Source organism: Penicillium paradoxum (genome assembly GCF_028828445.1).
Source record: "Penicillium paradoxum strain IBT 22861 chromosome Unknown utg000007l_segment0_segment0, whole genome shotgun sequence".
NCBI lineage: Eukaryota > Fungi > Ascomycota > Eurotiomycetes > Eurotiales > Aspergillaceae > Penicillium > Penicillium paradoxum.
This window is the reverse complement of record NW_026643185.1, coordinates 6,287,302-6,310,669: the sequence shown is the minus strand read 5'-3', so window position 1 is coordinate 6,310,669 and position 23,368 is coordinate 6,287,302. Positions and strand designations below refer to the sequence as shown.

The following is a 23,368-nucleotide window of genomic DNA, read 5'->3' as shown; positions in this document are numbered from 1 at the left end:
CTCTCTTTTTTTTGTGTTGACTGGAAAAAATGAAACAAAGGTGGCGAGGCATTTGGTCCGAGAAAGTCTTCCGAACGGTATCTCGAAACATTCAATCTCCAAGGGCTTGGCCGCTCGTACTGGGAGAGAAAAGTCAGGATTGGTGTTTTCCGGTAAAATCGGGAGACTGGTACTCACGAGTCGATGTAGTCGAGTCCGCCGAAATACTCAAGCATGCGATAACAGAGGCTCACGTCGTCGCCCGGCTCTCCGCCGAACAATCGATACTGCTCTGCCTCCAGCCCGCTCGATTCCAGTCGCAAAGGGCGATCACGGGTCTGCGAAGCCATATACCCATAATGCCATGATGGGGCGGGGGTGACTCCCGAAGATCCACGTGAAATGCATGCGATAGGAGAGTTGTCGACAGATGAAGGCTGACAACAGCGCTGTGTCCGAATGGCTGGGAATGCCAGAGGCAAGGCTGGATGCTGAGCGAGAAGAATTGTATTGCGGTTGGTTGAACGACGAGTGCGACGTCTATTGTGCCTCTGGCCCATTCTTGGAAGTCGTAATCAAGAGGAAGTCCCCGAATCAAAGAAAAGAAACACTTTTTTGACGATAGAGGGGGAGCGACCATCACCTCCTAGAAAGGATGAGATGAGGTACTGAAAAAAAGAAAGCCACCTGCAACAGGGGTAGGGGTTTCTTATACAGCAAGTGAGTCACTAAAGGAGAAAAAACCTTGGAAGACCCACTTTCTGCTCGGTGGGACCATCCCGAGAGCGATCACCTTATGCGATCACCTTATGGCCTTAAAAATGGCGCCAATCCCTAAGAAAGGCGTGATCCTGATTCCCCATTCGAGGACCTTCTGAGTAATTATTATACTTTAGGCGTCAATGAGCTGGCTCCGAACAACGAAAATTCAATAATAGCGTGGACTCTGGCCCCGATGAGCAATATCTGCGTACCTAATCTCAAAAAAAAAACCGAAACAAGAAAGGAAAAAATTGAAACATCAAATGACGACAGACTCCATAATACCGTGTCGTTAGGCGATTGGAGTCCTGTTGAAACCCGATGCCGGATTCCACTTAGTGCCGTGCGGACCGAACGGTGATCACATCAGGCAACGGAGAATTCAGGGCTTTCGTTCCGATTTTTCCCTCAACCCCTCAGTACGGAATACGGAGTACGGAGTACCTCCGGACTAATATGCAGGGTCCCAGAGCCCAAGTCAATCTCCGGTCCACTCCAGCATGTTTTAACGTGTTGAGATACCTCAAGGTACTTAGGGTACCTTAGGTAGCAAGGGAGGTTGGATCTTTACGCCTTGCATCGAACGCACGTGTGCAACGTGGTGGAATTTCCCCTACATACCTAATTTAGGCGATAAAGAGGTTCGTTCTGTTTGCTCCTTTTACGGAGTAATCTTGGCATTTAGATGAATTAAAACGGCTGAAAGAACTTTGGAAGAAATCTGGAAGAACGGGACTATTGACTCAGATTTAATAAAAAACGGGGGTGCCTGACTTATCAGGACTCCTAAATTTAGCCGGAACACCGAAACCTGACTCCCCTGAACCCCCTGAGACAAACGGGACAAACAGTGCATACTAAGCAAACACCATCTTGACATCTTGACATCTAGACTTTTAGACTCTCCCTTGCAGCCGACTCCCTGTATTGGGCGTCGACAAACGCACTGTAAGGCACGGTGAATCCACCCTTCATTTTGGAGCTATCAAATTGCGTAAAAATGAGAGATTCATTAGATTGTTGGCCGCCAAGGCAATAATCATCTCTGACTTGGACTATACGCATACCGGCCGAGTTCATTCCATCCAGTCGGCAACGTGAGTCGATTAGGAATACTCCGTACACTCCCTGTGGAGATTGATAGACTTCCAGTCACAGACTGTGAGAGAATCTCTTTGGATCGGTGTCAATGGCCTCCAGACATGAATGATCAAAATTCGGCCGGGGTGGCTGCGCTCCTGCTCGGCAATAATAGTCTCGAGGTGGTGGATCGCACCTGCAGCAGTGAAGTCAGAGTGGACTCTATACGCTGGACTGCGATTACTACCTGTAGCCAGCAGGGATGGATCCGTTGGCAGGCTGCGTACTCCGCACTCAGCGTGCGAAGGTGATTGTTCGTGTTCCTCCGGTTCTGCGAGAGTCAGCTTCTCGTACAAGCCTCGTTGCCTTGGAAAATTACCGACATTGTGCGAACTAATTCTCCTGTTTGTGGAATGATGGGATGCTGGGCACAATGCTCGTCTGAGACCCTGTCGAGCTCGGCTATTTCATGCACGAGGTAAATGAAACCATTCTCCTCGGGTGTGTACGACGATTCTTGCCCCCCGGATTCCTGCACCTGCACATGATGTGTCTCGTCCAGTATATGCATATCCTTGGGGTTATCCTCGGAGTTGCATTTCGTAAAGTCGCTCTATACATTGTTCGCCGTATCGAGATGTCCCCAGGAGCAGAGATCGGTGGCGATCGGTCTGGCTGAGTGTGCAATGTGGTCTCCCATGTTGAAAATCGAAAATTGATTTCGAACGTGAGGACTGATTTCTGTCTCCGGGGATATCAATCTCGATGGCCTACACTGATGGGGGGATAAGGGCTTATAGGTGCTTGCATCGTGGGGTAGTTCAAGACGTCCATCAAGACAGCTGGACCGTTTTCAATCCGTTGAGTACAATCAATGCGCATAAATCGGGGAGAACTGGCGATCGACGTCGTTGACAGAGGTTCCACGCTCGCTTTTCAGTTGATCAATGCTCGAAAAGGGGATGGTATACGATCACGAACCCGAGGTTGAAGGTAAGGATTGTCGGTCCATGACATTGAAAATTGGCAACTTGAGATTCTTGTATCACATTCTTCTGATAATAGTGATGGGCCGAACTCTATGTATACGTGATACCGTAGTTTCATCGACAGTTTTACATGTGTGACAAAAAGGACGCTCTGAGATATATCTTTCGATCATTCTTCAACCATATATTGCTAAATTGAGAACGTGGCTCATCGAATAGGCAAAGTTTGAATCATAACCATGGGAGAATTGCCTTGAATGTACCTAATCTAACATCTGTGAAAGTGTTTATCTCTGTTTCAATATTGAGCGCACGTAGAAAGGAACAGGTTATAAATGGACCTCGGGAACATCTAGCATCGCAAGGCGTACGGAGTACATCATGTTAGACTACGAGTGGACACTTGAATGACTCATGGTTGCCCAGGTGTTGTACAATTTCGATATAGTTGTACACAATCCAATGCTCGCGGGAATAAGAGTCGGAAGTTCAGACCCACGGCAGATTGTGCCTAGGTGGTTCCAGGCTCAAATGAAAAAGAGGCAAGCACAAATGATTGGAACACATACTCTAGAATTGCGAACAGAGTGGAAAGATTATCCCGCAATGTGCTATAGTCTATTAGGCTAGTCTAGCTCTTATATAGATGCCCTAATGATGGCAAGCATTTCCTCGCCCTTGGGCGCAGTGGTGAGATTCTCATAACCAGTAGCAGTCACGAGAATGTCATCCTCAATACGCACTCCACCGATATGGACGTACTTCTCTGCAACGTCAAAATCAATGTATCGAGCATACGGTTGCTTGCGCGCGTTGGCCATAGCCAGGGGCGAGAAATAGAGCCCTGGCTCGACAGTAACAACCATGCCTTCTTCCAGCAGCGGAGCGGAGAGCGTGCACGGCGAACGACAGGTAGAGTTCAAGATCGGACCGTACTGGAACTGATCAATACCCTGGTGAAGGGCCATGATGGAGCGCTCCGAGACATCATGGACTTCAAGGCCGACATGATGACCTAGGCCGTGTGGGAAGAAAACCTTGGATGCGCCAGATTGACGGATCTCTTGAATCGTGCCGTTCTTGAACACACCTAGAGCCAGAAGACCCTCGATCGCGATTTCGTGGGCTAGATCGTGGAGAGATACATAGCGCGCCCCTTTCCGGATCAACCGGATGCATTCCTCTTGCATGCGCTCCACTAGCTTATAGATATCCCGCGTGTAATCGCTGGGCCAATCGCCAGTAAGCGGGAAAGTTCGCGTCACGTCACTTCCATAGCAGTTCCACTCTGCGCCGGCATCGAGACAGACGAGAGGTTTATTATGCAGTGATTCGTTATTCCGGTCGTAGTGCAATACGGCCGCATTGGGCCCCGAGGCTGCGATAATCTGATATGCCTGGTTTCGGGCACCGTGTGAGATGCAAGTATTCAAGAACGATCCCTCAATCTGTGACTCGTTGGACATTGTTTGAATATTCTCTAGAATCCCCCGATGGGCGAGGGCCGAGACTTTGTTGGCCTGACGGATCATCCGGATTTCATATTCATCTTTTATACCTCGGGCTGCGTCCATAGCAGGCACGAGCTGTTCCAAATTCAAAGGCAGATCCTTTGGTAATTGTTCGGGCTTCTCTGACTCATGAATCAAGTACAGCTGGCTGCCCTGTTTTCGATCGTCTAGCCACGCCTTCAGGTCATATTTGAGTGACGTGTGATAGCGTACGTGGTCCACATCATATCGGTCTTGTGCATCTTCCCGTGAGAGGGTTGGTCCCATCCAAATAGCGCGGTGGAGGTCGAAGTCCGGAACGTAGAGTGCTAATAGATCTCGTTCGATATCGTACGTCAGAGAGCAGTCGGGCTCGTCGACTCCACTCAGGTAGTAAAAGTAACGTCGTTGTCGGAACGGGCGCGCTTGGTCCGAGTCGCGTAGATTAATTGTTGGTTGTCCCGCAAGGAAAATTAAGCCAGTTGAGGCTCCAAGCCTCCGAGCGACGTTGCGCGCATGCTGCTTGGCTAGTGAGGGCGGTCTAGTCAGCTCGAGTCACGCGTGATTGCCGGTCGGGTCCAATGGCGAAGTCAATGGTATGGGAGAGGGAGAAGGAGGCAAGTGAGGATTTGCCGACCTTGCGATGTTCGCACTAGTCAGAAGTGTACTAACCTGGGTACTTATCGCAGGAGGTAGGTGTCACCACGCGTATATTGTAGGAGTCGACGGGATTGATCATGACGTCCCGAGTCGAGGGACCCTGGGCAACTCGACTAGTCGAACGCATCTCCTCAAATACCTAGTCTTGTAAGTGACTGAGGGGATGAGGGGGGGTGTTCTCGAGTAAGGAACCACGAGGGAGGGGAAGAGGAGACAGGAGACGGACGCTTATCCTGAGCAGGGATGGATTCGTATAACACTTCTGATACCACTACTCCTTTCCCCCAGGGAGATTCTGCTTGAAGGGGAAAAAAAAGACAATTAAAAGTCAAAAGAGAGACATTAGATTCCTTTTTTCTAGGATCTTCCAGGATGTCTAGATCCAGGAACCAACTCTACATCACCTTGCATAATAGGCCTGGTAGCCCCCCAACTGCCCGGAAACGTCTTAGATAACCCACGGCCTTTTTTATCCGCTGCGCCCACTTCACTCTCACCTCCTCTTTCACCACTTCCAGCATTGGTTTTCTGACTTTTGATTTCCGTGCTTTCTTGATCTTTCTACACATGAACAATGCAGGATCTTGAGGCTTCGAGCCCCGGTGTGCTCGCAGGCCTGCCATCTACCTTGAGAACGGTGATAGGCAACCCGACGACGTCACCGATTGGCTTCGTCCCCTCAACATCACTACCGACACCCCTACAGAGCGAATCACTTTCGGAGCAACAGATTCAAGCAAATCTACGGAATGTGCTGTCCTCTCTGTCCATGGAGTTCCGACCCGAGCCCGTACTTGCCAGTGGCAACTCGACGGGGTCGACCGGCAAGGGTATCCTGATAGGGATCTTATCCGCATTTGGGTCGGCTGCCGTCGCATTTATCGTTCTAGCGGTCTTCTTTTTCTTCAAATATACCCGTCGGGGCCGGATTATGCTCGATCGCATTGGCCGACCCGGTGAATACGATGATGAGCAAGCGTTTGCGCGCGAGGAAGAGGCGGCGCTAGAGTCAATGGATGACCTGGCGCGATCGGAATATTTGCGGGCAAAAGGTTAGGGTGCACTTGAATCTCCATAGTACTTCGATCATATGATTAATCATTTGCAGCTTTTGTACAAGGAAACCCCCCCGAGTCTGTGCAAACCGACATCTCGTTATCACAGTTCCTTGCGATTCAGGAGAAAGGCGTATCCGCCTGGGAATTCCAGCCTGAGCTGGAAATTGCAAACTGTTTCGTGGAGGGACGCACAGAGATTGAGTTCTTTGACTCGGAGTGCAGCGTACAGACCAATTTGCCCATCCCCAAGCAAAATGACGTTTACTACTGGGAAGCGAAGATATACGATAAGCCCGAGTCGACAATGATCGGTATCGGTGTGACCACGAAACCATATCCTCTGTTCCGCATGCCTGGTCTGTGTCTCTCAAAATGGGAATCTGTCAGTCAAGCGACTCCTGTTAACCATATATTTAGGCTTCCACAAATCCTCTGTTGCCTACCAATCCACGGGGCATCGCCGACTCAATCAACCTTTTAATCCCACCCCATATGGCCCTCCACTGCTCCAGGGTGATGTTATTGGTGTAGGGTACCGTCCTCGATCTGGCACCGTTTTCTTCACACGCAACGGCAAGAAACTCGAAGACGTGGCTCACAACTATCGCTCTCAAAACCTCTTCCCCACCATTGGCGCCAATGGGCCTTGCACCATCCACGTAAACTTCGGCCAAATGGGATTCGTTTTCATCGAAGGCAATGTCAAAAAATGGGGGTTGGCCCCCATGACCGGAAGCCTCGCTCCGCCTCCACCCTATGGTAGCGAGCAAGGCAGCATTTTACTCGAGTCAGGGCGCGAAAGTGCGGCTCAAATTTCCCAGCGTGTTTACCAAAATGCAAACTACGCGGCCTCGGGGTCAAGTGTTAGGATTCCTCCGGCGCCTAGCCCAGGCCCTGCTCGATCACCAACTGACATTTCCCTCGCTCAGCTGACCCATATCCCGTCTCATGAAGATGTGGGCGAGGGATCAAGCCGTTATGCTGCGATAGACGCAGATGCCAATGGTGCGGGTGCTCCTGATCATTTAGAGCCGGAAGTTCCGCCACCTGAATACTCTAGCCCCGATGGCAGTCGTAGGGGCAGTGATGCGTCTCTCGAATTCCCACCTCGGGCTATGAATTCTGAGGAGCCCACCTCTCCATCAAATGGTTCCGCGGAATCCGGTCAAAATCTACCAAGTTACCAAACCGCAATGGAGGGAGGCCTGAATGAGCACAGCTCAAGAGACCAATGATTAACCCGGGTGCAACATTTATTTCCCCCTAACCTTTGAACATACTCGTGGCGTACCACAGCCTTTGTCTGGTTATTTCTTTGTCGTTTTATTTAGCGGGTTCACGGATGGCGTTATAGCAACTCGAGCAGGCTGATTCTTTGGTTTTTGTTGGGTGCTTTCTTTCTGGATTTGGGCTTTGTGTCTCTATCGCCCCCTACCCTTGGGCAGTCAATGAACTCATGTACCAAGGCACTATCGTTTTGCTTTATCTTTGTTGCCGTGCTCTTTGACCGCATACCCTCTTTAGGTTGACTCTGTATATCGTGTCATTTCAAGTTAGACCGGGAGTTTCTGCTCGCCGGTCGCCTCCCGATCAACCGACCACACTGGGTGAACTGTAAACACATGGTAAAAATATGGTAAAAATATTCTCAAAGCTCAGAACGATAATCCGGGTTGTATACATCCATGGCGAGGAGGGCGTAGTGTGGACGTCATCGGCGCTGGGCCAAGTAACTCCCACAATTCGAGACTCCGCTCTGTCAAAGCCCTCAAAGCGCAACCCAAGAGCAAACATCATGAGTTGAAAGAACGTTCTGAATCCAGATTAGGTCAACAAGATGTTACTAATATTTATACGCTGGCAATCCCTATAGATTTCATGCAGCATCTGCTAAGGCCCGCCTTGAAGCTTTGATCGCCTCGTCTACTGCACCTGCTTCAGGTCCAGAAATACATCCCCAAGATCTTGACAATTTGATATCTCCCAGGGTTATTAGACCTCAAGACCCCAGATCTTCGTTCCGCATCTGTGGCTCTGTTACGATCATACCCCACTAGCCCCAGTTGAAACGATCCACTCCGATCGTGTCTCCGATCCAAATCCCCAGTGGCTTTTTGAACCCCTAAGATCCCGCCAATCGGCGCCACGGCCTCTGTACTTTGCCTGCAGGAGTGGCTGTCTCACGCACAAGACGTCCTCTTTTGTGATACGAGCTGAGGAAAACCCGCAATTGCTCATCTCACCCCCAGATCGAAGCTCTCTCATCTGCACTCTGCCGCCCGTCCAGCCCCCGAATTTCTGTTGCGGCTCCGCGCATAGCTTGATCTCACAGCTGTCGAGCGCAACAAATCCCGGTTTCCTAGAAATAGGCTCAGTCTATCGTATTCCGCCCAAAGAGCTTGAGTCTGGACAACATACGGAGTACATTGGAACAGTCTAAATCGCAACTCACACGCGCTATCGTCATACCCCCACATAATCTCATTGGCCCTCGGTATTTAGCCGCTTTTCATATTCCAAAAGTGAGCCTACGACCAATCTATTGGAGACTTCGTGAGACAGTCTACCGTTGAGATCCGAATCCTATTGGTGATCAGGCACTCAGGCAACGCGACTTGCACATAGGCTGCGACAAGTCTGACAGCCTATTATCCATGAATCGCCTACGCTCCAAGGCTAGCAAGCCGAGGGAAGATCCTTCCGAAACAGCAACATTCCAAGTCATTGTTTTGGTAAGTTGGGAGCCGTCAATTTGTATCTTGTCTGTTGCGGACCCCGGCACGTGCGGGACCATGTATCGAGTGTGAGAGGTCTCTTGGGAGGCGAGATATCTTGTGCTCAATTTCTCTGATGACGGGCCGTGGCAGACATAGCCCTGCTAAATCTACTTGGTGCTTAACGCTGACTCTCTTAGGGCCCAACGGGTGGACCTCGTGAAGATAACGTCACGGGAATTCTTGTCCGGGCGACGTCGACAAAATGGTCCTCAAACTCGGTGGTAGCCGTTGACGCAGGTACCCTTCTCGCTGGAATTGTGCGATTGCTGGAAGACCACATGCCCAAATGCCAGACTGAGGGAGACATAGTGACGAGTGGACCCCTTCAGGGGCTCGAGCTGCCCTATGAAACACCAGAGGCAAATGCGGCTCATGTGTTTCGGGAACTCATTGGTGCTGTTCTAATCACGCACCCTCATTTAGATCATGTCTCTGGGCTAGTCATTAATACTCCGATTTTGGAGGCGGGAAATGAACCAAAACCTGTGGCTGCTTTACCATCTGTGCTGACTGCTCTCAAAAACCACATTTTCAACGATATCATCTGGCCTAACTTATCGGACGAAGACGGCGGTGCGGGTCTTCTCACTTATCAGCGCTTAGTGGAAGGTGGGAATCCTCGTTTCGGTCGCGGCGATAGTAGAGGCTATGTCAGAGCCTGCAGTGGCCTGTCGACAAAGTGCCTTAAGTTGAGCCATGGCCGATGCAAGCAACGATACCATGCGGAAAGCGGGACGCATCATCGTATTGGAAGTATGGTCTTTGCTGATCATCAGTTTGTTCCTTCGAGATCACTTTCAGTCGACCATCGAGAGGCCGCGTAAGTTCTGCTTCTGTCGCTTTTGTACGATGTCTCTTAACCATTAATAGCTTCTACTCGCCTTCTCAGTCCTCGCGTTCAATGGCGACATCCATTAAAGATTCGCCAATGGCAACGGTGGAGAGCTCGGCGTTCTTCCTACGCGATCATCGCAGCGGCTCCGAGATCATTGTCTTCGGGGACCTCGAGCCCGACTCTGTATCTGGCGAAACTCACAACAGACGAGTTTGGGAAGCTGCAGCTCCAAAGATTGCCTCGGGGAGTCTGCAAGCCATCTTCATCGAATGTTCTTACAACGATAGCACCGATGATGCCTATCTGTACGGCCACATGTGTCCACGGCACCTAGTTGCCGAGCTCACCGTGCTTGCTAGTAAAGTCATGGAAGTGCGAGGGTTGTGCCAGGACAAGAGAAAGCGCAAGCGAGTCTCGTCAGCCTCCGGCGGGTTTGCTAGCGCGCAAGTGAGTCCGCGATCAAGACGCTGGCAAAGTTCTTCTACCGATCAGGGAAGGAGGTCTGACTCGTCGATCGAGCCCCGATCGCATCCAAATGATGGGTTCGAAGTACCCCGGATTCCCGGTGACGAGTTCGAAGACCTGGATCCTCCCGACCCTGAAACCTGGGCTAGTGCTTCGCCTCTTCCTCTGACAGGATTGCAAGTACACATTATTCATATCAAGGAGGCTCTTACCGATGGGCCTCATCCGAGAGAACAGATCCTTCGAGAACTCCAGGCTCATAGTGAAGCGGCGCATCTGGGTTGTGAATTCTTTGCCCCGACTCCTGGTAAGGATGTCTATATTTGATCGGATTGAAACGGCGAGGAGGATTCTTTCGGTTTGGCGCAATGTATGTTTTGGTTCTGTAAATTAGCTACGATATATTTGTCTCCGACTCGTCTCATAGCGTCTTGAAATTCGGGAGGGGATGTTTGTTAGCGCTGGAACTATTCAATATCACTCGGCAATCAGTTTTGTGCTTGCAGATATGTTCATTGTATAGAACATGTTTCTTATGGAGACTGGCGACAGATGTTTAAATGTAACTTATGGCTAATTGATCGAAGATTTATCGACTTTATAAAGAAAGCGAGTCGTCCTATTGCGTCGATGTGCTAAACTAACACCGATACCCCATTTCTCACTTCTATCCGGCTCCATGTAGAGTATGTTGTAACGATCCCTTGTCAACCCTTCCCCTTTCATATTCCCCCAACCCACCTCCTATGTACATCATGACTCCATTCTCTTCTTCTTGCTACCATTTATACTCTTTATCATTAGGTACCAAACGACATCGGTTGTCAACCCTCCGTCATCTACCCGTGCTAGTAGGGATAAGCCTTTTGAAGAGGCTGTTAACAGAACAATCCCGTCAGATAGGTTCTGCCAAGTCCCGAGACTGGTTTAACTACACCTCGGGCAGGTTTCTCTACAATGAAGACCTGCGTCTACGTGAGCGTTGTGTTGAATTCGACCCCGATGGGCTTTTTCACGATGTTGAAAGGCATCTTGGCCTAAGCCACGGGGATCCTATCCACATGACCAGAATTGCAGAACTATCAGATGTCGAATATCTCGAGATGATGTCGATCAGATGGACCACATTCAAATAGATATAAACATAACGCAGGGATATACGCAATGCATTAATGTCAATAGAGCCAGTCTCCCGCTTTCCATAGACATGGAGTAATCTTCCAAGGTTCCCTTCTTCTCCGTCGGTATTCAACAGAATGACAGTATGGTAAATAACGAAGACCCAGTGGCAGTATGCCTAAATATGCTTTCTGCTTATCCAGATAACTTGTCCTTAGCCTGCGCAATAACATCCTCCCAGACACAGAGGTCATCAGCAGGAGTCCGCAGACCCTGAACTGCCGAAGCAGCTCCATCCTCAGAAGCACTTCCATCAGGCAAGTCCAAGATAGCCTCTCCATCCCGGGCAAAGGCAAACAACTCTTCCTCGGCGCCCCATTCGCCCATAGCCATCAGACCGATAGGTACACCGCTATCAGGAGCGTATCCGGCAGGGCAACTGATAGCAGGACAACCCGCAAAGTTGGCCAGCCAGACATATTCCATATTACGAACAGAGTACTTGCCATCCGACAAACCATGAGACAAATCTGCCTCACCCCCATCAATACGCCATCCAGGGATAGGTGTCGTGGGGGAAAGGATAATTAGCCCAGGATGTGCCTTGAAAAGATGAGATAGGTGCGTCATAAGGAGATTCCGGAGCCGCTGTGAAGCGAGCAAGTCCTGTGCAGTGATTTGGTACATGCCCATCGAGACGAGCACCTTGTTCGGGGCCGTAAGATGTCGGATCTTGCTCGCATCAACGCCAGATGCGATCTCCGCCATGATGGTCAGAGCGTGGGCGCGCTGGCCCTCCGTAAGATAAGGGATTGTAATATCGATAATGATGTAGCCTTGTTCGCGGTAATAGTCCAGTGCCCGGTCAAGCACAGCGCGCACCGGCTTCTCGGCGCGGTTTACCCAGTCGCGAACGATACCAATAGTCTTAGGTCTCGTGGAGTTAGGCTGATAGGGCGTAGGATAGGGGAACTGAGATGAGATCGGGTCTTCTAAAGCTGGCGCTGGGGTAGCCATGACGCGATAGGCGAGAGCAAGGTCATCGATGCTAGCAGCCATGGGTCCGAGCACACCAACAGTAGGCGCGAGACTCTGAGATGGCGCACCGGATATACGGCCATGTGAAGGCTTTAGGCCCCAAATACCACAGAAGGAGGACGGAATGCGAATTGAGCCCCCGCCGTCTGCGCCAAGTGCAATGGGAACAAGTCCTGCCCCGACAGCATATCCAGAGCCACCAGAGGACCCGCCGCAATAATACTCCTTATTATGGGGGTTTCTGGGTGTTCCATAATTGGGATTGTTGTTATTTGTATCTTGAAATTGTTAGCTACTGTAGCGCGACGATGGACAATGAGAACTTACCCAATCCAATCTCGTGCATCGATGTTTTTCCAATGATAATGGCTCCGGCATCCAGCCATTGCCTCACGCACCATGAGGTTGCATCAATACCGTGCTTGAAATCCAGCTTCGATCCTAGCGTACGTTTATACCCTGTGAGATGCACCTCATCCTTCACTGCAACCGGCACACCGTCGAGTGGACCTAAAGACTGGCCCTTCTTATATCGCTCTGTAGATGCTTCTGCCGCTGCAAGAATCAGATCAGACTGAGACTCGAAGAAAGCAATTGAGTGCTTCCCAGGTGGCTGGGTGTCACGTCGGACGAAAGGCAATAGAGTCTCAATGACAGCTGTTGGGGTCAGCTCCCCCGACGTATAGAGCGCGTGATAGTCTGCGGAAGTATAATATCCACGACTTCCCTTCCTACGCTCCACATTACCAGACACTGCTTTCGCCGCTAGTTCAACATTGCTGGCATTATCGACTGGAATCACAGTTGGATCGTAGCGGCCTGGGTACTGGCCCAGTTCGGGGATTTCCCGAATGACGCCGAAACCGGCATTGCGCCAGAAATGGCTTTGAATAAACCCGATGTTATGGATTCTAGAACAAAAGGCGTGGAATTAGGATATTGCGATGATCAATGGAGCTTTCTTTAAGCTTACAATGTAGCGCCGATGGCCAAGGTCCTGCCGCGAAAGGCCGGGATCACCTGTTCTTCATTGTTGTAGGGTACTGAGGGACCCTCACGCGGTGGAGGGTAGTTAAGAAAGGTCTGTTCGTTAGAGGGCATGATGTTGGTTGCAAGACAGTTTGCGCTCTCAGGAGTTGAGATGTTGCTCCACCGATGATATCACATGCCGAGGCTAGACTTGGGAAACCCACTGGGTGATTTGGGGATGCTCTATTTATAACCTGTTACTCTGTACTCTGTACTCTGTACGCCATGGAACTTGCAATCGCTGAGTATGGAGGATATCTATATGCGCATGATATTTTAAGTGATACAACATATCTAAGTATAGTACATCTACAAGCTCAACTTGATGTTGTACTTGTCCATCCCCAGAGCAGCGCCTGTTAGCACCGCCGCATAGACAATCAAAATGCCCATGGCCTGGGGTGTGTTGAGATCCAATGTTGGAACACTTAGGTTTACTGCCCCAGTAAGCAGGTTGGCAATGAGGAACAATGCGAGACCTCCACGGTTGAAGGCGTGTAGAATGCGACTAGTCGCGAAGGACGTCTGCTCTGCCTCGGCTTCCTTATTAGTCGCTCGGTGCACTGCGGGGAAGAACACAGTCTCGGTCAAGCAGAACAGGAAAAGCTGCGCACTATTGAATGCCGCCACCCAGAGCACATATGGCATGTTGGCAAGGCGACGCGACACTGGGATGTTGGCACCATAGCCGAACGCGTAGGTAGAATTGAAAAAGAACATGGTTGACCAGAACATTGCTTGCAGTACCAAGCTCATCAGGACAGAGCTGCGCGCTTGTTGGGGGGACTTAGAGGCTGATGTACCCCGAGGAATGATGCGGACTCCAACACCCCGTCCAGCGAGGAAGATCGCAAAATAGCCGATGAAAGAGAAGACTCCCTCGCGGTTCTTCGATAGCAAGTCTGGCCCGCGGGGAGACACGAGAATGTAGCCCTTGAGATCAGTTGACTCCAGAGCGACTTGGTAGAGCACTGCAACTATAAGCGCAAGCACCTCATAGGCGGGGATCAGAGTGGCCAAGGAATCAAACAGCTCCACGAATGGGGGCAAAAAGCCAAGCGTGAAAAAGAAGTTCCAGTGCACGCCATACTCCGTCACATGTTCCGCATAGTCCAATCCCTTGACACTCCAGAGTCGAATGAGGCCTAACACAAGTAGAGGGATAGAGTGTCGAGCCGAGCCAATCAATCTCTTGTGCAAAGCCAATTTCGGTGACTTGGAGTTGCGACCCTTTAAAACTGCTCTCGCAGAAACAACTCCGGCGGAGAACACGAAGGAGCCCACGCCCAGGTCCATCAGAGAGGTTCCCCAGTTCTCCACCTTGGCAAATCGACGTGGGAATGCACGAAAGTCGACAGCGAGAATGGCGACACAGGTAACAATCATCATAGCTGCGCGATATGTGGTCAAGAATGGGTGGATGGGCAAACCCAGCTGGTCTTCTTGAGAGCTTTCATTGCTGGCCTTGGATTTGCGGGGGGGTTTGGCTTTTTGGGGTGTGCGCACACCATTGCGAGTAAGAAAGAGGAGGACGGCGGGGGAGACGAGGAAGATATTGAGAAGAAGCGGCGCGGGGGAGTATGCGGTCGTTGCGAATAAAATGGCTAATACATTGAGAATGAAGTCGGTCACAAGTGCTGCGGGGCCATAAGGCTTGAAGAAAGATAGACGGGACTGAAGCGCGGACCAAAGGAGCACCGATGTCTAACATAATTCCAGGTTAGAAGAGATCAATTGCATGGAGGTGACCGAGGTTTATCTCACTGAAGCAACGAGGGTGACTGCATTGATTTCGAGGATTGTACTTCCCGCAAGATTAGACACAAATGCCTCCTTGCGAGCTTTGTAGCTCAGGTCCATATTGAACAGTTATCAATATAGATAGCTGCCCAGATGTCCAAATGAATGAATGACGTGGTGGAATGCCGGAGAGGTGGGATTTGAAGCTCTCAAGTGTTATGTTTATCCGGGATCACCTGACCAGCTTCAACTGTGTTCAATTCGAACAGCTGTCAAGATCAATAATGACACTCTGTCAATTTGGATGAATCGGGTGGGATGAGATACTTCTAGAACTACTTCAATAGCTCCTTTGGATGACTGGGAGCAGTGGCGTTCATGTACCATGGCTACATAGTTTGAAGATTAGCCCTACAATGGACAACTATGCGCCAGTAGCTTTGATTCCGATTATTGAATTTCATGTGGCAGTTCGTGACTCTCTAATGTCTATAAACAAATAACAACATTTAAGCACGCTGTGCTTGACCTTAATACGCAAAAGACTTATGATCTGGGTCTTCCACGACCTCCGCCACGACGAGCTCCACGGCCTCCACGGCCTCCTCCACGCTTCTTCTCAATACCGCCCCGGTCTCCTGAACCTGCTCCAGGGCTAAGGGCATCACGAGACTTACCACCTCGAGAATGACTGCGAGCTCTGGAATTACCATTCCGACCACCTCGAACCAACTCATTCGGGTCCGCATAAGTGAACCCAGGAACACCCTTCAGTCCCATCTTGCCAATAACCTTCTTGTCCATTGGGGGAGGCTCGGGGCAACCCATGCCCTTGACGGCCATTTCATTGGCGAGTTGGACAAGGCCAGCCTTGTCGATACGGAGCTGTCGCAGAAGACCTGATCCAGCGAAGAAACCAATGAAAGACGAGTAGGCACGTTGCTTTGACTCTTCCTCAATAGTGTACATGGCCTGCATGACAGCTTTAGAGCATGAGGGAGCGCCAGCGAGGATCGCATCTGTATCGGGGTGGGGCTTGATGGGCAAGTGGCGGTTGTTCTTCATGAAGAAGGACTCGCCCTCCGTGAGGAGAATGATAGCGCGGCCATCGGCGCCAGCACGCGCTGTACGACCGACACGGTGAACATACTGCTCGCCGTTCGATGGCAAACCGACCTGAATGACCAAGTCGACGTTGGGGAAATCCATTCCACGACCGATAACATCTGAGGCGAACAGGATTCCAGACTCTGCTTCTTTGAACTGATTCGTGGTTCTCGTGCGAGCGCCCTGGTTGAGTCTAGAGTGAATCTCGAATACCTTCAAATGAACCATGCCCTTGCAGAAAACTCCAGCGAGAAGGGCAACCATGTGAGCAGTTACGCCAAAGACGATGATCTTTGAGCTGTTCTTGATTTCATGCTTGAGAAGAGAGGCGAGGGTAGTGAAGGTGTCTGCCACGGAGGGCATCAGCACGTGGTACTGGGGTACTCTCTCATGTGTTGGTGCTTCATTCTGATCAATGGTAGAAATGCTAGTGTAGTTCTTCTTCAACACAATGTTGACCACATCTTTGACTTTGGGCGGGACAGTGGCTGAAAAGCACATGCCTTGCCAGCCAGTGCTCTTTTGAGGGATAAGCTGGAGGATTCGCTTCACATCAGCGATGAAGCCACTCTCGAGCATGGTGTCTGCTTCATCCAGGACCAAGGTTTGAATGTTAGACAGCTTCTTAGCGGTAGGAGTTTCAGAAAGGTAGTCGCACAGCCGTCCCGGGGTGGCAACAAGAATGGATGGTGCGCCCTTCATGAAGCGGGAATGAGCAGATGCGCGAGCTGTTCCACCAACTGCAACGTGGCATTCAAGGGGAGTGGGAAGTTGCGATGTTAGTTGATCACACGACTTTGCGATTTGCTGGGCAAGTTCTCGGGTTGGGGTAATGATCAAGATGCCGACTTTGCCCTTGGGGGGCGCTGAATCACCTTGGAGCAGACAGTGCAATGCGGGCAACAAGAATGCAAGGGTTTTTCCAGTACCAGTTTTAGCCTGGACAAGGCAATCACTGCGCCAGTTTGGGAGTTCCGTCAAAACACGCTGCTGGACAGGAGTCATGTTGGTGAATCCCATGACATCAAGGGCCTTGAGGAGCTTGGAATCCAGCTTCCCAGCCATGGTTGAGTAAAGCTGGGTATCATCATTGAGTTGGAGATCTTCCATGATGGTTACTGGTTTTTATTTCAAGAACACTGCAGTCAATTTGTTTTGATGAAAACTCGAACTCGAAGTGGCGAGTGAGTGAATGTTAATGTGTGCGGACAGTTAGACCAGCAGAAGGAAGGTGCGAGTGAGAGGTATGATTCTTCCTGTTTCGTTCTAATTTTGCAAAAGTCAGACTTTTGCTTGTTGCTGTGAATCAATGTAAGTTTATATTTGACAAAGAAGAGATTTGTTGCCAAGCATTTAAGATTATCTCCAAACCGGGTCAGCCGCCGTTGATTGGATGCTGCAGGCCCACTATCTTCGCTTGATGTCACGTGTATTGTGGGGCAGTTCTTGTAAAAGGAGACCGTCCATATAGGCCGAGTCCGATGTTCTAGACTATTTCCCGGATAAAAGTGCTAGAGACCCAGTCACACGGAAGAAATTCGAGGGAAAGCTATCCTTCAAGTATGAACCTTCGATAGTAAACAGCCTTTGAGAGGGAAAGGTATCATAACCATCTCTCAATATCGCCGATGAAGGAAGGGGGGAGCAGGGAGGAAAGGAGAGGAACCAAAAAACTACCTATTTTTAAACAATGACAAATAGGAGGATTTATCCGCCTCAGGACGCAATCTGAACTTCATATGTGCAACATTGGGGGCCGAAGGCATCAAACATCTCCACAAGTTCCATCTACCCTGTCGATCTAAATAGTTCGCATGGCAGACGCTATCTAATCAGGGTATGCAAATATGGAGAATCATCTGAAATAAGGATAACCAGTGGACAAAGCAGCAAGTATGTCAGAACTTTCATCGCCGATAAAAAGCTTCTGGAGTGATTCGGGGAGCCGTGAGGACCCGTTGCATTAATATGATTTGCTCGACAGCCCTAGTTGTTAGTGTAGAACGTAGACCACCCGACATGGGGCGAAGACCGATGCATTTGTAGCAAACAATTTCCGATCACGTCCCTGGCTTCGCTTAGAGGCCCCTCGGCCGCATTCCGTCGTTTCATTGCTCCATAGGGGCCACTCTCCCTTGGGTGTGCGAGTCGTACCCATCGACCTAGGCGAGATTGGGACATCTTGATGTTCTCTCCGACTGGGAGAATCCATCTTTCGACAAGTGAACCCCATGAATCTGATCCAACGGTGTTATTGCCTCGACAAGGCTTACAACAATGTCAAGGCAACCTATAAGCACTGGGCCCGGATTGAGATCTGCGACGATCGGCCGGGGATCCCGGACCACCAGCGTCTAGAACCACAAAGTGCGAATGCTGGTTTGTATGCACGGTATGCAGTACCGGTTAAGCATCAAAATATAGGGAACCCATTCTGAGATAGCCGTGCCCCCTGATTTCCCTCAACGTTGCAAACCTCCACATGGCGCGTACAGTTACAACGTAGAGGCGCATTGAGTGTGCTGTCTCAGGTGTCCGATCGAAATGAGATTGCTAAGTACCAAAGTGGTCTGGTATGGGGGATTACTCCAGGTATGATCAGGGTCCGACATAGGTACCTCCATTGGGAGTTATTTGAAGGAGCCGTGCCGTCAGGATGGTCAAAACCGTGAGTTGGAAACGTGAGAAAGCTATCAAAATGCAGACCATTCCCGCCCCCCAACAGGGCCGTGGAAGAGATCACGCTGAGTTTTGCAGGACCTTTGCAACAACCCCTAGGCTCATGATCAACATAACGCCTCGTCAATACTGTCAAATGCTTGGTTGCAGGTTGTAAATCAATGCTCACCGTCAAACAACGGTTGTCTCAGATACCGTTTTTCCAGAGCCACTAGTTTTCTCATCTCGCATATCGAGACCCTTGTGTCAATACGGGGTAGATCAACGCCCTACCGTCGGTAATCCTCGGGGTTCAAAGTCGGGGGCCAAGGGATTTTCGCCTTCCCCATATATCCGTGGTCCAGCCGCAGCCTCGGCGACTGATGCGGGTCAAGGGCTAGGAGATCGCCGATGCTGTTCAAGTGCATTGGCTATTTACGACCCTAGGCTCTGATTTCCAGTAGTTTCCGGGCCCCGTAACAAATGGATGAACACTCGCCCTGAGCCCACACTCAAATACGAAAAAGGTGTGAATGCTCAACCCACTGGATGCATAGCGTGGAGGGCCAACGGAGGACCTTTTCTTCGCTAATGCAACAGTGACAGCAGATCCTCGGTAGCTCATGAATCCTGGCAGAAGTCGAAAAAAAGCGGACCTTGCGATGGGGGCGGCTCACCGTAGTGGCTATGAGGAGGGCGCTATATCCATAGCCTCTAGTTATCCACATGGTTCGCCGTTTCCTCCACGCTTATTGGGTGTTTTAAGAGTCGGCTTAAGGTGTCGTTCTCGCCGCATCACCGGGAGATTCGCCTGGTTTCCTAAATGACGATCTGGGGACCCGTTGTAATAGGTGTTGGGGCCAATCTTGGAATTAAACCCTTATTCTGGGCAATTCAATTTCCCTACTGCCTAGGGTTCAATGCCCCTGAGAGCATTTATCACTCTATCTTCTCGTAGGGTTTTATAATTCCTCTATAGTCGTCCAAACCGACCCATGGATTCGCACGGTCTTCCACGTTCTGCCTTAATCCCTGCTCGGCTCGGAGATAGTCTCGAGCCACCCACACACGATCTTTGCGAATAACTGATCCACCCTTTTCCCCTCATGTGAAGGTCTCTCCGGCGGTGCAGTGCTGGGTACATGGTCGTCTCGGGGGGTTTCTCTGGATAGGAAACTGGGCAACGGAGGGAAGCATCGTCAGCAATCATTCGGTGCTAAGTTCCATTGTTGCGAAGGAACTGCTAGACATGAGCTCCCAAGACACGCCGCCGGTAAAAAGACGCGAGTCTCGATCGGGGACGAGGAAAGTCTCGACACTGTCGGCGGAACAACTGGAGCGAAAGCGTGCCAACGACCGAGAGGCTCAACGGTCCATTCGCCAACGCACCAAGGATCGTATAGAGCAGCTTGAGACTCAAGTTTCCGCCCTCCAAGCGCAGAATGCGGAGATGCGGCTCCAAACCGATCGGATCGAAGAAGTCATGCAACACAATGCCTTTCTGGAGAATGAAGTGAGACGATTGAAAACCCAAATTGCCTCTTTGACAGGCCGACCGGAGTTTGCATCAACCAGTGAATCCATCGCTCCCTTTCGAGCTGTGTGGCCGGTCGAGGAGGCCTCACATAACCCATCTTCTGGTATCCCAACGACAGGGGCATTGTTGCCACCACACTTTGCTGCAACGTCCGACCCACGAAGACCAGCGGCAACTCTCTCATCGTCACGTCGGGCGTCTCGCCAGCAAGACTGGCAACAATCATACCCGTCCACAAGGTCGGCGTCTCTCGGTGCAGCATCCGACCCAGAATATCCCAGCCGCATAGAGTCATATATGATAGATGGTCACCTGCATCAAGGGCATCGCATCGGCCAACCAGCCCCTCAAATCAGCTTTAGCGGTACATCAAGCCCTCATCAGCAACAATCAGAGGCTTCTTTCCCTCAGTTCCCATACAGCAACCGGCCACTCTCGATCTCAAGCGCCAGTCCTGTCTCTCAGCCACCCTCCGACCGGGTCTATCAGTCCTCGACATCAGCGTATTCGCAATCGCAACATAGGGACCATACATATGAGTATCCCTGGGCGCCTCCATCGTGAAATTCGCACACCAGGTAGCTCGGCCGAAGCTGTGTGTATCCTCTGGGTCGGGAACACGATGCTCTAGGGTATTCCTGCCAGATTTCGCACGGCTCAATTCGATATGCAGTATGCAAACCTTGGAACTTGGCCCAGACCTTCGATGCGAACATGCGTGCTTATCACACCATACAGACCCCAGAATCAGGCCACGATAGTGGGTGTCTGCCCAGATGACTGCCCGGATGAACTGCGAAGACATCGCGGAACCTGCGATTAAGGTTGCCAACTCAAAACAGGAAACTCGCAACCGAACAAAGTATCCTGTCGGAGCGCTTCCGGCCCGCCTCCCGTTGATCTACGCTATGGACGGCTTGGGCTAAACTGTCACCGTGCGCTGGGCGTACTTCACGTGTGAAACCCGCGGGATTGGGCAAATGGGTTTATACAAATCGACATGACGGATGCGATCAAACTGCGCAGGCCCTTCTCTCGTTTTCTCTCGGTTATACATTGGTATTTAAAAGTTGCGGTAAAGCAGATTTGATGCAGTCAAAGGCCCATGACGGGTCTTGATATCATGTATTTGCTAGAGAGATGATCAATACATCTCAGAAGAGAGAAAAAAGAAAAAGGGGGTAATACGCCGCAATGTACATGAAACTATTTATGAGTAAAACATTTTTATCCAATCATGGACATCGTCTAGTTGGTATATTGCTTCTGCAGAAGCTTGGCGATGGTTGTAAGCTGGATGTTGCTTGTACCCTCGTAGATAGCACCGATCTTGCTATCACGGAACATCTTCTCAGCAATGCCCTCACGGACAAAGCCCATACCACCCATCCACTCAACAGCAGAGCTCGACACGCGGCCAGCGACCTGGGAGGCGTACAGCTTAGCCATGGCGGCATCCTGGACGAAGTCCTGGCCAGCCTCCTTCTTGCGGGCGGCGTTGTAGACAAGAGCCCGGGCAGCGGCGATCTCGGTGTAGGCCTGCGCAATCTGGTGCTGCATGCCCTGGAAGTTTCCAATGAGCTCACCGAACTGGCGGCGGTCGTTCCAGACGTATCTGTTTTTAGGGGTCAGCTGATTGGATCTATATGCAGATATGCGGAAAGACTTACCGGGCGGCATTCTCCCATGCGCCGAGAGCCAGACCGGTCATCTGGGCGGCAATACCAATACGGCCCTCGTTCAGCACGCTGATGGCGTACTTGTATCCCTGGCCCTCCTGGCCGAGCAGGTTCTCCTTGGGGATGACACAGTCGTCGAAGTTGAGCACACAGGTGCTGCTGGCACGGATGCCGAGCTTCTTCTCCTTCTTGGCGATGGAGAATCCGGGGGTATCCTTCTCGACAATGAAGGCGGTGATACCCTTGTATCCCTTGCTGGGGTCAATGTTGGCGAAGACAATGAAAATGCCAGCCTCCATGGAGTTGGTAATCCACATCTTGGAGCCATTGAGCTTGTAACCATCAGCAGTCTTCTCGGCCTTGGTCTGGAGGGCGAAGGCATCGGAGCCAGAGGCGGGCTCGGAGAGACAGAAAGAGCCGACGGTGCCGGTGGTCAACTTGGGGAGCCACTTGCGCTGAGACTGGGCATCACCGTATTTCAGGATGGCGGTGTTGACCAGTGTGTTGTGGACATCGACCAACACGCTGACACTGGGGTCGACGCGGGCCAACTCCTCGATCGCGACGATTGCGGAGGTGAAGTTCATACCGGCACCGCCGAACTCCTCTGGTACCTCAATGCCCATGATACCCTGCTCGAAGAGCTGCTCCACGACCTTGGGGTCCATAGTCTCGGCTTCATCCATATCGCGGACCTTCGGGCCGATTTGCTCCACTGCGAACTTTGATACCGAATCGGCCATCAGGGACTCGGTCTCGGACAAAAGGGTGATCGGCGTTGGGGTCAGTTCGGAGAGGTCAACCTCCCGCCGGCGGGGGGTAGTTGAGAAGGCATATACACTGTCAAAAAAAAAAGATTGTGTCAATCATTACGGTCTAATGGCATTGATTCACTCATGGGATAGACTATACCTCTGTACGGGCCGGCCGGTAGCAAGACGTTGACCCGCCAAGCGAACGGAGGGGGTGCGCGACAAGGGCCGCAAGGTACGGATGATAGAAGCCATTGTGAATTGAGGGAAAAGAAGCTTTGTGAGGAAGGAAAGAGAAAGGAAAGAGAAAGAAACGAGAAACGAGAAACGAGACCGTGAAGGTCATGATTAGTCGACGGGTATCTGAGCCTCGGTTATCGGCGGCGCTGGGGATTCGCGGGGATCAGCCCCCGTGTGGAGCTGGGCTCCTTTTAACCTAGGTTACCGGATGGGTGAAGGGAATTGGCCATTCTGGATGTGTATCCGAGTTGAGTCTCTACGGAGTATGGAGGATGCAGGGCTTTCTTTGTTCTGGAATCTCGATATCAACTCTCGTGGTGGACTATCTCGAGGCTGATATACACCAAGTACGGCCTCCCAGTTACCATGTGATG

General features: G+C 50.9%; 9 protein-coding genes across 9 annotated transcripts; 3 read left to right on the top strand and 6 right to left on the bottom strand.

Moving 5' to 3' along the window:
- Nucleotides 1-91: 91 nt before the first annotated feature.
- N7457_009802 (uncharacterized protein) lies at nt 92-539 on the bottom strand (the record flags this gene model as incomplete). The annotated part of the gene is made up of 2 exons (XM_057180845.1): nt 92-119; nt 178-539. 2 exons carry the CDS (start codon nt 537-539, stop codon nt 92-94), a joined length of 390 nt encoding a protein of 129 aa, XP_057029231.1.
- A 2,909-nt stretch (nt 540-3,448) lies between these two features.
- N7457_009801 (aminopeptidase P family protein) lies at nt 3,449-5,087 on the bottom strand (the record flags this gene model as incomplete). Its single annotated transcript, XM_057180844.1, has 2 exons — nt 3,449-4,827; nt 4,973-5,087. The coding sequence occupies 2 exons, from the start codon at nt 5,085-5,087 to the stop codon at nt 3,449-3,451; spliced, it is 1,494 nt and encodes a 497-aa protein (XP_057029230.1).
- Nucleotides 5,088-5,534: 447 nt separating this feature from the next.
- On the top strand, nt 5,535-7,253 carry N7457_009800 (SSH4 family protein; the record flags this gene model as incomplete). Its single annotated transcript, XM_057180843.1, has 3 exons — nt 5,535-6,012; nt 6,069-6,374; nt 6,436-7,253. The coding sequence occupies 3 exons, from the start codon at nt 5,535-5,537 to the stop codon at nt 7,251-7,253; spliced, it is 1,602 nt and encodes a 533-aa protein (XP_057029229.1).
- A 1,419-nt stretch (nt 7,254-8,672) lies between these two features.
- On the top strand, nt 8,673-10,422 carry pdeA (3',5'-cyclic-nucleotide phosphodiesterase PDE1; the record flags this gene model as incomplete). Its single annotated transcript, XM_057180842.1, has 3 exons — nt 8,673-8,750; nt 8,933-9,615; nt 9,666-10,422. The coding sequence occupies 3 exons, from the start codon at nt 8,673-8,675 to the stop codon at nt 10,420-10,422; spliced, it is 1,518 nt and encodes a 505-aa protein (XP_057029228.1).
- Nucleotides 10,423-11,409: 987 nt separating this feature from the next.
- On the bottom strand, nt 11,410-13,353 carry N7457_009798 (amidase; the record flags this gene model as incomplete). The annotated part of the gene is made up of 3 exons (XM_057180841.1): nt 11,410-12,530; nt 12,580-13,163; nt 13,226-13,353. 3 exons carry the CDS (start codon nt 13,351-13,353, stop codon nt 11,410-11,412), a joined length of 1,833 nt encoding a protein of 610 aa, XP_057029227.1.
- A 237-nt stretch (nt 13,354-13,590) lies between these two features.
- On the bottom strand, nt 13,591-15,141 carry gwt1 (putative GPI anchor biosynthesis protein Gwt1; the record flags this gene model as incomplete). Its single annotated transcript, XM_057180840.1, has 2 exons — nt 13,591-14,985; nt 15,046-15,141. 2 exons carry the CDS (start codon nt 15,139-15,141, stop codon nt 13,591-13,593), a joined length of 1,491 nt encoding a protein of 496 aa, XP_057029226.1.
- Nucleotides 15,142-15,567: 426 nt separating this feature from the next.
- On the bottom strand, nt 15,568-17,238 carry N7457_009796 (DEAD/DEAH box helicase; the record flags this gene model as incomplete). The annotated part of the gene is made up of 1 exon (XM_057180839.1): nt 15,568-17,238. One exon carries the CDS (start codon nt 17,236-17,238, stop codon nt 15,568-15,570), a length of 1,671 nt encoding a protein of 556 aa, XP_057029225.1.
- Nucleotides 17,239-20,035: 2,797 nt separating this feature from the next.
- Nucleotides 20,036-20,887, top strand: N7457_009795 (bZIP transcription factor; the record flags this gene model as incomplete). Its single annotated transcript, XM_057180838.1, has 1 exon — nt 20,036-20,887. One exon carries the CDS (start codon nt 20,036-20,038, stop codon nt 20,885-20,887), a length of 852 nt encoding a protein of 283 aa, XP_057029224.1.
- Nucleotides 20,888-21,571: 684 nt separating this feature from the next.
- N7457_009794 (acyl-CoA dehydrogenase) lies at nt 21,572-23,009 on the bottom strand (the record flags this gene model as incomplete). The annotated part of the gene is made up of 3 exons (XM_057180837.1): nt 21,572-21,938; nt 21,994-22,842; nt 22,915-23,009. 3 exons carry the CDS (start codon nt 23,007-23,009, stop codon nt 21,572-21,574), a joined length of 1,311 nt encoding a protein of 436 aa, XP_057029223.1.
- Between the last annotated feature and the right edge of the window lie 359 nt (nt 23,010-23,368).